The sequence below is a fragment of the Schistocerca nitens genome, chromosome 4 (assembly GCF_023898315.1).
Source record: "Schistocerca nitens isolate TAMUIC-IGC-003100 chromosome 4, iqSchNite1.1, whole genome shotgun sequence".
Taxonomy (NCBI): Eukaryota; Metazoa; Arthropoda; class Insecta; order Orthoptera; family Acrididae; genus Schistocerca; species Schistocerca nitens.
Window position 1 is genome coordinate 596,716,513 of NC_064617.1, and position 12,823 is coordinate 596,729,335.

The 12,823-nt window shown below is 45.2% G+C and overlaps 1 protein-coding gene across 1 annotated transcript in view; it reads right to left on the reverse strand.

Annotated features, from left to right (window-relative positions):
• Positions 1-12,823, reverse strand: part of LOC126252455 (juvenile hormone esterase-like) — a 128,740-nt gene that overhangs the window by 36,895 nt on the left and 79,022 nt on the right. Inside the window, exon 7 of the mRNA XM_049953350.1 lies at positions 1,205-1,371. Coding sequence (XP_049809307.1) covers positions 1,205-1,371 — 167 coding nt within the window. The remainder of the gene's footprint in view (positions 1-1,204; positions 1,372-12,823) is intronic.

The following is a 12,823-nucleotide window of genomic DNA, read 5'->3' on the forward strand; positions in this document are numbered from 1 at the left end:
AACCAGGTTTGTTCTATCGGATTCAGATCTGGCGAGTTGGTAGGGGCCGGGGAAAGCACCTCAACCGGAACTCGCTACTTTGTTTCTCGAACCACTCCGTCATGTTCCATGCCTTGGGACATGGCGCATAATCCTGTTTAAAAACAATCGTCATGGAGGGGTGTACGTGCTCTGCAAACAGTGAATATTTCTCCTTGGCCGTCATGGTGCCTTGCTCGAGCTCCACTGAACCCATCGATGCCCAGGTGAATGTTCTACACAGTATAATGCAGCCTCGGTCAGCTTGTCTCCGTCCCGTAGTACAGATGACAAGAGCTATTCCCCGGGTAGAGGAGACTTCGCGCGCTCCCATCGGCACGATGAAAAATGGCATAGCGCGAACTTCCAGTGCCGATGGTCACGTGCCCATTTGAGTCATCATTTCCGATGTTGTGTTGCACGGGTCATCGGCTGCGGAGGCCCGTCGATAGAAGTGTTCTGCGCAGTGTGTGTTCATATATTCTTAACCTCTGCCCAGCATTAAAGTATTATCTTAGTTCCGCCACAGTTCCCCGCCTGCCCTGTTTTACCAGTATGCCCAGCATACGATGTCCGACACCTGTAATGAGGGGTGGCTGCCCAACCCCACGACGTCTGGACGTGCTTTCACCTTGGTTCCGCTACGCGTTGGAGACACTCTCCACAGCACTCCTCAAACACCCAATAATTCGTGCAATTCCCAAAAGCTCGTGCCGAGCCTCCGGGCCATTACAATCTGTCCTCGGTCAAACTCAGATAGATCACGCGCCTTCCCCATTCGACACACGGTCAGCACTCACATTAATACTACATAAACTGTGCGTGTGTCTTGAGTAGCAGTCATTCCTCGCCAGGTGACGCTGCTATCGCCTGGACGGATTTATATCGGTTGGAGGTCATAATGTTCTGCATGATAATGTGGGTGTTACATTTCATTACAAGTTGCTAAATCAAGACTGCAGCCGAAAGACGAATGAAGACACGAATGCATTTATAATCCAATACATGTTACCATTTATCAACACTACTTTCAGTTTTACTATTTATTGAAAAACTGTAAGCACTTTGCACCTTAATGTCTGATCGATCTTCGAAATTTTTAAACAATTTTTTTTCCTAACTTACGTTAGTAATTGTATTGAGAGAAAGTTTGCATTCAAAATAACTTACTTTTTTGCATACTTACATCAGTGGATCCGCTGACTGTAAGGGGGTTGGATGAGAAATAGAAGTCCCGAATCCTCTCAGTAATCAGTTTAGCTCGTGGTGACGTCTGATAAGCGAAGCAGACGGGGAAAAGCTTGTCGCTGTTGCGGTCCAGGTCTTCTAACATCGTATGATATTCAACGAAAGCTGTAAACATACGTTAGAGCTCATACGAATTGCATATATAACAAAATAGCTGCTGCTTGTTGTACTAAGAGCTTAGATTATGCCTGGTGACCCCTACTGCATATATCTGGGGTGTCCATATTACTAGACCATGAGAGCGACGTATCAAGTTTTGAATTTCATTGGGGCCGGTTAACAAATTTTCTCAGAAATTAGAGAATTGTAACGAAAGTAATTGTTATTTGACACGAACGCAAGATTCAGTGAAAACATCACGTATGACTTATTACCGTTTAGTCCGATTTGTGAGAGATATGAAATTTGTATTCTGAATGCATAATTTTTTCAGACTATGACTCTGACTTACTCTGTTGTATGAGTAATATGACCTGTACTTCTGTATTTAAATTGCATAAATTTCATCAAAGAAAATATCTGTTGACAACTGTAGGTGGTGCGAAATAGAGATAGTGAACTTCGTGCACAGTCTTTGATCTCGAAGTAGTTCTTATGGAAGAAACTCTCAAAACCAAACAAGGCTTCCTACTTTAAACTTGTTCATGTTGTCATCAGCCTGCGGATTAGTGTTTTCCGCCTGATCATCTTCCACTTCACAAGAAAAGGAGGTCCGGAATTTTTGGACTTCCTTAGAATGCGCATCTGTATCTGAGAACCGGGAAGAGAATTCTTTCTTCAGATAAGGCAATTCCATTGCAAACAAAAGTGGAAAATTTGAACCATGTTTACGCTCCAACGACCGACAGTTGGGGAAGTGTGAGAAGATTTTCTCTGTTCGACGCTGTGTTAGGAAAATATCAGTTTCTATCAGAAAATTTTAACTTGTGTAAAGGTAACGAATAATATTGTCCTCCCCTTGAAGTTTTTCATTCAATTCATTCAAATTTAGAGCACTTCAGCCAACAAAGCTACATTCCATAGCTATTCTCTGTTCCTTTATAACAGACAACACACACTGGTTTGTTGTTTTTCAGTCTAATGAAAAATTTCGTAGTCCACTCTGTATTGAAATTACGACGCTCGGTATCTACTTTTTACTTTTAGTTTCTAGAGACATATTTTCACAAGCATTCGAAGGAAGAAAACTTGAAATAACAACACGGCAAACATAGCCAGGAAGTCACAGTCAACTTCAGGCGGGCGCTCCTGGTCGCATCCCTGTAATTCATTAAACCCCTTCACGGGCCGGATGCAACCCGCGGGTCGTATTTTGGACATCCCTGCTATATAAAGTGATCTTCAGTTCTTCTTTTACGTATGTGGCAGACACACACTGAAGTTCCGAAAATGTGTTACAATGAATTTTTACTGGAGTCGCATTAAGATGACTACAATGAGAACATACATCAGTTATTACAACAAAAAATCAATGTCCTTAAGTAGCAATTTTTATTATTACGAGTCAGAAGCATCGTCAGATGTGGGGACTCAAAAATAAATGAGATTTAACAAAAAGGTTGAAACAGACGCATTGAAAAGGTACACGTACAAATTTTGTTGTTCCTGTGTACAGCTTATTAGTATAGAACTATTTATGGAAAAGTCACAGAAAAATTCATTTAGTTCCACATCTTAATACGATTCATTTCTCATAGCTGGACAGATGAGTTTAACAACAAGTTGGTCTTGTGATTTAAAATAATGTTACACTTTATTGTTAAACTACTGCATCGTACATAAAACTGTTTTTGTGTTCATAATGTTATATTATACTATAAGCACCAGTAATAATAAAATATAAAGGAATTATGAAACATAATATTAAAACATCACAAACAATGTGTAGTAATCGCAAAAAAAGAAAAAATGTTCAGATGCGATACGAGACCGCGTTGTCCAGAGGCAGAGCATGTCATGCAACGAGCGCGGCCTGCAGTGTTTATTAACCGGGCAAGCTAACTACACTGTTTTTCTGCCTCAGCCTCTACAGATATTACACATCACGCATCTCAGGAACGTTCTGAGCGAGATAATGATTACACAACTTTATATGGAGTGTCATCGTAAATTTTCTAACGAGCAGCAAGAAACAAATCATTTTGCTCGTTAAAATCTTCATCGCGGTCTTTTCTAGTTACAGTGTAAATTTTCTGCAGTAAAATTTTGATAACGCTGTGCATATCATTTTCCATTCATCGGCGTACAAATATGTTTCAAGCGCAATTTTATTCTACGTTTACGGGTGTTCATTACATTATTTTGTAAACATGCATCTGTCTGCCAGATATGAATTTTCGGCAGTCAGTACATGCTATTTTATAGATCTGCGAACGACAACATTTCTTGATCTTTTGTGAAACATCGTGTCACACACATTTTTAACATCTTATTCGTGTTAAATGTAGCTTTAATGTTGAATTTACATAACGAATACTGTTTTCTCCGATGGAATCCTGATAAGATACGTTTCATAACAGCCTATTTTGCTGAATTATATGTTTATTTTCATGGCTGAAACATTGTGAAAAGTCAGTGACTAACGTGTATCTCTTTGTATTTCAATGTAAGCTAACAACGAAAGGTAAAGCAAGGGATTTCTGAACATGTAAACAAGAGGCAAAAACATCCTTAATGCATTGTGCTCCAATTTTAGGAATAAGCACTATTATTAATCAATAAATACAAAATGTAAATACATATTATGTATACCAATTTCCTGAATGCCTACTGATGATACTTTACAAACCAAAGCGAAACGCATCTGATTAAAAATACTCTTAAACTACAACGAGATGGACAAGCCAACAATCATTAACAACAATTATTTACAATTAAATGAATACAATGAAATGAAAACCTTAGCTCCATACAGACGTTGATATACATCAACGGGGACCGTTTAAAATGTGTGGCCCGAGGGGGACTCGAACCCAGGATCTCCTGCTTATATGGCAGACACTATATCCATCTTTTTTCTTTTTTTTTTAATATTTTATTTATTCATTTAATTTTAATGTCCCAAAAGAAGAATAATATATAAAAAAAAGAAGGGAAATAAATATAGGGCCGAAGTGACATCCTCGTCACTTCACTGGGAGTAAATCCTATCCCTCGAAACAACGTAAACCTGGGACTCCCCACCGCTTCGGGGGGTTATGAAACATGCTGCCTAGAAAGTTCGCAAAATGCGTTTTATATTTAGAGTGGCGTCTGATGATTTCGTGTTGTTCTAGTAGATAATGCCAATAGTCCATGACCGATATCAAGGTCCGCGAGAGCACGTAGTGCGATGCGTGTCCTCCAATCCATCGGATTGCCGATGTTTTTTGTGAGGGGAAAAAGACAGGGTCAGGGAAAAATAAAGCGTCCGTCGTGATCGTTGATTCGTCGGTGTGTCGGAGGAGGGCCATGATGCGTTGCGTCAGCCGCCAAACATCCTTTGCCTCACCGCACTGCAGAGAGTGTTCGTCGGTGTCCTGCATGCCACATCTAATGCAGAGCGGGGAATCCACCATGCGAATGTCGTACAATCGTTGGCGGTTGACCGTCTTTCGGTTGATTAATGTATACCATGACGATCGCGCTGCTGTGGTGAGGAGTGGTGTGTGGACAGCTCGCCAAATCTGTCGCCAGTTTCGTGTTGGGTATTTAAGTTCGACAACATTGCTGCCATGATGACGCCGCAAGTATCGATATATCTCACGGGTAGTGGGGATTCCGGTAGAAGGTATCTGTAACTGAACATAACTAAAATCAACAAAAAATCGCGCGACGTGAGAAAACGAGGGCGAGATGGTGCCTACTGCTACCGGTGGTTCAAAGGACGTTGGAAGAAGCACATCCATGATGGCCGACGTGATGGCGTGTTGCCGCTGGTTCCAAGTTCGTAGCGTCGCTCGCAGGTATAGAGCTAGAGCCTTGTTCCGCACATCCGTGAGGTTAAGTCCTCCGGAATGGTGTGGGAGAGTTAAAGTCTCGTATTTGATCTTAAACAACATTCCTTGGCTGACATAGTATCCAAAGGCCGCCATTAATCTGTCAGCGATACCATGTGGCATTGGCAGTACCTGTGCCAAGTGCGGCAGTCGCGAGGCCAGGTGAACATTAGTGTAGTCCACCCTTTGGAGCAGGTCATGCGTTCGGAGTGAATTGTTGCGTATGTGCAGTCGGACGTTCTGGAGGAGACGTCGATAGCTCGCCGCCGCTGATTGCCGTAGCGATCGGGTGAACAAGACACCTAAACATCGCAAGATGTCCACCGTCGTAAACGGACTTCGTAGAGCGGCCAGCCCTCGACCGATGTGCATGATCTTGGTTTTATTCGTGTTGACCCTGCTTTCCGCAGCTACCCCGTACGTAGTAAGAAGGGTAACCACCTGACTGACTTCGTTCTCCGACCGGACGAGTATCATCAAGTCGTCGGCATATGCACGACACGTGAAGGAGCTCGCACGGAGTCGGACGCCTGTTAGAGTCCGTCTAAGAGTCTGCATCAATGGTTCGAGCGCTATTGTAAACAGTATCATCGACAAGGGACATCCTTGCCTAACTGAGCTGCGAACAGGAATCGTTCCTACCTCCCTGCCATTGACTCTCACCGTCGAAGAAGCGCCGCGAAGGAGGCGCATGAGGACGGTAATAAAATCCTGTGGTATCGCCATACGTCTCATGGTCGAGTCAAGGAAATTATGGTTGATCCTGTCAAAGGCACGATCAAAATCCACCGATACGAACGCCGCTCGCATGCGACAAGCTTCCGTCAGGGAAATTACGTCACGGTATTCGCCGAGGATAGAATGTATGTTGCTCCGAACCCCTAGACAAGCCTGGTCTGGTGGTATTGTCTTGGATATTACAATCTTGAGCCTTGCCGCCAACATTCGCGCAAAGATCTTATAGTCAGTATTGAGCATCGTGAGCGGTCTAAATTGATGGGCGCTGTCACTCGCTGTCGATTTCGGTACTGGTATAAGCAGTCCCGCCATGAACTGCGACGGAACGTCCGTGTCAGGGCTCAATAACTCGTTATACATCAATACCAACTGGGACATCATTAAATCCGCAAATGCGCGGTAAAATTCGAGTGTCAACCCATCTGGCCCAGGGGATTTATGCACCGCACCCTTCGCGAGTGCGCCCCGGATGTCATCTTCCGTAAGGGGTTCCAATAGCGCCTCTGCATCCGGACCATCCACCTCCGTTTGCATCTGTCGCAAAATTTCTTCTTCTGTCCGATTGCCCGTCGACGTCCCAGTGAAAAGGAGGCGGTAATGCTCCAGAAACTCAGCAGCAATGGCCTGTTGTGACGTCAAGGGCCGACCATCGTCATCATGGAGGACTGTGATTAGGGATCGGCGATTACGCGCATGTCCCTTGGACACATGATGCATGCCAATACGTTCTCCATCGACGTTGTCCAAGCACCGAGCACGGATCGAAAGTCCCTCCAGTCGACGTCTCGTGATCGATAAAATGCAGGCCTGAATGCGATGGACTTCCGCTTGACGTTCGGGCGATGGGGCCCTGGAGGACAGGTCGCGGAGCACCATGTAGTAATAGTCAAGTGTATCTCGGAGCCATTTCGCTTTTTCCTTGCCATACGTTATGAGAGCTCTTCGTATCGCCGGTTTTGCACACTGCAGCCACCACGAAAGAACCGTACGGTGCAGCGGCAGACGGCGAGTGCAAGTCTGCCATGTTTCTTCGATCCGCTGGCGACATTCGAGATCCACCAATAAAGAGGAATTAAGTTTCCAGGAACTACGACTCCGCCAGACCCGCTGCCGTGGGAGGGTTAACGTGCATAAATACGCAAGGTGATCCGTAAAAGCTGTGGGCCAACGTTCAGCAGCCAACACGTGATCTCTTAATCCGTCAGAAACATAAATCCGATCCAGCCTGCTCGCCGAGTGGCTAGTAAAATACGTGTAGCCCTCTCGCTGCCCATGGATCTTTTCCCACGTGTCCATAAGGGCCATGTCCCGGCAGATCGTGTTCAATGCGTGGCAGGAGCTGAAATTAGGAGTTTGATCCTTCGGTGTGAGTACACAGTTAAAATCCCCCCCTACCAAGATGTGGTCATACCTCCCATGGAATAGGGGGGCAATCTCCTCCGAGTAGAATCGGGCACGCGCCCGTCGATTGTCAGATCCGGAGGGTGCATAGATGTTGACGATACGAATGCCGTTCACGGTCATAGCCAAACCCCGAGCCGAAGGAAGGTAATCGAGGTCACACATCGGAATCCCTTCCCGGACTAGTATCGCTGTGCCACGTCCTCCATCTGGAGTCGGCGCTAGATAAGTGGTGTATCCATGCACGTCGGGAAAAGCAGCATTGAAGGTTTCCTGCATCAGCAGAATATCAACGTCTGTGGCGTAAATCATGTCCCGGAGAAGTTGCATCTTTGCAAGCGAACGTGCGGTGTTAATGTTCACTGTGCCCACCTTATATGCTTGGTTCGTTGTCGTTGTCATGCTCGTGTCATGTCATTGAGAACTCCAAGGGCTTTAGTCCACTATTCGTGCTCAGAGGGGTGCCCGCCAACGGGCTGCCCTCCTTCGTTGTCGTTCCGTGGTGTGCATCCTGTAGGTGAGTGGTCATCATTTGGGGGTGGCAATTCCTGTAGGTCTTCGACTGGTTCCGCCCAGTCGCAGTGGTCATCCGTCCGAGAAACGTCCTCTGATGTATTTCGACGTGGCTGCCGGGACATTGGTGTCCCTGACTCCTTCGTCGGCAGCGCTGGGTCAGTCGGTGTCAATGAAGAGGGACCATCTGAAGGGCAGGACATCCGGTCACTATCGGACGGAATCCTGTCAGCGTCCTCTAAAGGCACGTGTTCTGTGTCAGACAGTTCTTCCGCTAGGATAACTTCCGTGTCCCCTAGGCTAGAGGGGGACGTGTCACCCGAACTATGGCGACGCTTTTTGCGACGCTTCGGCGATCGCTGTTTGCGTGCCCTGCCCTCTGCTGCCTCACTGTGTTCGTCGGTCGTTCGTTGGTCCGTTGCCGGCGCCACCGTCTGGACCTCCACTTCCACGTCGCGTGCTACATGTGAGTTTTCGGAAGGTTCCTCCCTCAACTGTCGTGACATGGGTGTAGGGACATTCTCCGAGTCACCTCCATGCTCCCGTAACTCGGTCTGCTCTTGCATAAACACGTCCTTGTCACGCTCCGAACTTGGCAACACTTCCCGGCGGGCCACCGACACGTACGTCATCGGCAGTTGCGTGGGAACTTCTCGCTGTGACGCGTCTCCATGTGGCAGTTGCACGACGCGGCGTTGTATGCACTCCGAGCGGATATGTCCTTCTCCACCACAGCCAGAACAGGTGCGTGGCTGGCCATCGTAGATCACAATAGCTCGACATCCGCCAATGTATAAATAAGACGGGATATGTTTAGTAAGGACGATCCGCACCTGTCGCACGCCGTTTAGCACAGGATAGGTATTAAAACTAGCCCAGCGTTCAGGCGTATGACTAAGTACCGGTCCACATGGTCGCAGCAATTCAGTAACCATCGATTCTGGCACCTCAAACGGCAATTCAAAGATCCGAACGACCCTCACACCCAATCCTGAAGGAGCTACTGTTACATCGCTGATATGGCCATCAGAGTGTCGAAATTTAAATCCTCTTTGAGCAGCGGAGAGAGTTCTTTCACACGCAGCTTCATCGGTCATCTTTACGTACATTGTACTGCTTAAAATGGACAGGTGTATTCCAATTATGTCTGCAGCAGGTCCCTCAAAAAACGCTCTATTTCGAAAGCTTTGGGTCTGGCATATTCGTTGTCGAACGTAAATTGGAGCGTAGTCTTTCGAAAATTGTGTGCCATGGCGATCGAGTCAGACAACAACACGCGCGAGTACCGGCGGTGGAAACACTTCCTCGTTCACGCGCGCCCGCGGCCGGGACAGCAGGTCCGTGCCGCGCCACTGCCTAAAGCAGACTGCGTTGAGCCACAGAGGACACAGAGGATAGTGCGACTGCAGGGACTTATCTCTGGCTCGCCTCCCGTGAGACCCACATTTCCAATTTATTGCCCCACACTATATTTGTAGTACCCCTGCTCATTACACTCATTACTCGCGGCTTTACCGATTCCCGTAAGAGTTCGGGCAATGTGTGTGTATCCGCACAGAAGATGGTCAAATGGCCGGTCAGCCTTAACTATATATATGAAGGTGGTATCAGTTCTTTTGGAAATGTCCGAAGGAACAGATGCCATCGGTGACCGTGCAGCTCGTTAGAATGAATTAACGATCAAATTAATGAAATGAAATGAATACCCTTAGCTGCATACAGGCGTTGATATACGTCAACGGGAACACATGAAAATGTGTGCCCCGACGGCGACTCGAACAAAGGATCTCCTGCTTACATGGCAGACGCTACATCCATCTGAGCCACCGAGGACACATAGCGTCTGACATATGAGCAGGAGATCCCGGGATTCTAGTACCGGTCGGGCACACATGTTCAAGTGACCCCGTTGACGTATATCAACGCCTCTATGCAGCTAAGGATATTCATTTCAATGTATTGATTTAATTATAACGAGCTGCACGGCCACCGATGGTATCTGTTATTTCGGACATGTCCGAAAGAACAGATACTACCTTCATATACAAGAATTATTGATGGTTTTGTGTTATACTATTTTGCTTCTTACGTTGTATACTGTTATTTTACGTTGTAAAATATTGTTTACCCCTGACTGGTCATGTCCGCAATCTGCGACCATTTAACCAAAAAACTGGAGGCGATTATAAGAACTTCCTGTGATAACAGTAATCGCTTTATCCTCTAGAACGCAGAGTAACAACATGATTTTTTATGCTGACCTGAGAGAGGTGATGTTTCATAAATAATTTCACTGTTACAGGGTGGCCTCTTAGAACTAGAAAAACAGTGTTTTCCTTTTACTACTGAAATAGATAACAACAGATAAGCCTTCTCCCTTACAGTTAACTTTCTGATTTCATAAAAGTAACATATGTTTAGAATTGAGCTATAGTCGTTCTTGTAACAACTTTGTTAAAATTCACATTACAGTTATTTTGAACCTGAGCTTTACTTACAAAAAGCTTATCCACGTGATATTTTTCTCCGTATATGCTTAGAACAAACGGCTCGCATTTTAAAATACACGGTGATAACGATAGATGATTTGATTTTTAGACAGTTTATTTATCCTTGAGTGCCGTTTGAAACTTAGAACGCCTTACCCTGAGGCCATCTAAATCAAAACAATAAAAAAGCAATCTGAAATAGTTTTAGTTGCATGTATTTAGAAAGAAGTCTGTGTTTGCTTGACAGCTAATAATAACAGCATCTGGTTGAAACAACATTCTAATTTAGATACTTGGTTAATAAACAGCAAACTGCACTAGTTTATCGTAATAGTAGGTTACTGGTTGAATATAAAATCCATTCGTAAAATGGCACGTCATTAAATAAAAATTTTATGTCTGTTTATCTGAAGGGGGGACAAAAAAATCTTCGATCCTAAGAATATTTCAGCTGAATCAAGTTACGTGATTCCATTTTTTAAATCATAAATGAGTGACGGTTTGTAACCTATTAACAGCGATACGGAACACTTCATGTTTACGAATGACTATGGTCCACTGAAAATGGATTTCGTATAATAATATATAAATAATATATTATTATACGCCCTGGAGTACGAGGAGAGTGAGCAAGAAATCTTTTATTTATTAGCTCGTGGAACAATGTAATCTGGAATAAATTTTATGTCTATGAAGTTTTGCAGACACTAGGGAAAAGACAGATTCTACATAATGAGTCGTAGCTGGTTCCAAACTTTCACGTAACAAATACTCTGGCTGGCAAGCAATTCTTCGCTTTTCGTGCTGGCTTGCAATTAGCGAAGATATAAATTATACTCTGCAGATTTAAATCTTGAGCCAAATTCAAACACAGGAATTCTCATGTAAACAATTCTTTGGCTACGAAAACACTTGGAAAAAAGACTCCGCAAATATAACTACATAGTGCGTAAGTGGTTTCGGTAGCATACTCCTTTTTTATTTATCAGTAGCTGAGCACCTGACGCTGCCTAAGTAAGTATTTATTCCAGTTATATTAGCAACTCTCCTCCTTTCCCCTTTCTATGTCCATCTCAAGCAGCCCTCTCTCTGTCCAACTCCTCCACACACCCTACTCTCTGTCCGTCTCCTCATATCCCTGCCAATCTGTTGCTCCCCTTCTGCGGATCTTCTCCTCCCACCTCTGTCCATCTGATCCATCTCTTTCTGTCCATCTCCTCCTCCCCCACTAATTGCATCTCCTCCTCTCTCCATTTTTCAGTCTGCTCCTCCTCCTCCTCCTCCTTTATCTGTGCGCCTCCTCCTCTCCCTCTCCCTCTTCATCTTCTCTCGTTTTCCTGTCTGTCTTCATCCCATCCTCTTCCCCTCTCTCTGTCCACCTTCCTTTCCTTGCCCATCTCCTCCCTTCCCTATCCTCCGTCCATTTCCTCCTCCCCTATATCTGACCATACCCTACTTCTCCTATCCGTGCCTGTCTCCTCCTCCACACACACTCCAATAGTAGTATAGGGTTTCTTACCCCTACAGTATTTCCTTCCAAACACCAGTTTAATTCTAATCGTTCCAGGGGCTTAGTATGAGCTTTTTACCAGTGGCTTTGCTTGCATATGCACATTTAAATATGTATTTCACACATATTAATATATTTTAACATATTTTGGTTGGCTGGTTGATTTAGGGGAGGAGACCAAACAGCGAGGTGATCAGTCTCATCGATTTAGGGAAGAAAGCCGGCCGTGTCCTTTCAAAGGAACCATCCCGCCATTTGTCTAAAGCGATTTAGAAAAACCACGTAAAACTTAAATCAGGATCGCTGGACACGGGTTTTAACCGTCGTCCAACCGAATGCGAGTCCAGGGGGCTAACCACTGCGCCATCGCGCTCGGTAAACATACTTTACGCGTATTTGTACACATACTTGACTTCTGTGTCTAGCGAATTTTCCCTTGCAGTTTCATTTTCACGCCGCTTATGTTTGTGAACTACACACATAAGAAAGTTTTGCATCACCCCGTTTCCCAGAACTCCTAAAGATAGACGTTGCCTGTGGATATTGTATCACAGATACAGTCCCTTTGACTGTTGAGAGATGTCACTAAACCCGCCCAAAGATGTAAACAACCATGCAGGGTCAGCGCCTATTAGACGCAGGGGATCCGATAGCCGATCAGTTCCAGTCATTCACCCAGAAAGAGCTACACAGTTCCTGTTGTCTGTAATTCAACCATGCCTAGACGGTCAATACCGCGGTTCGATCGCGTCCGCATTGTTACTTTGTGCCAGGAAGGGCTCTCAGCAAGGGAAGTGTACAGGCGTTTCGGAGTGAACCAAAGCGATGTTGCTCGAGCATGCAGAAGATACAGAGAGACAGGAACTGTCGATGGCATGCCTCACTCAGGCCGCCCAAGTGCTGCTACTGCAGCTACCTATGGATAACGA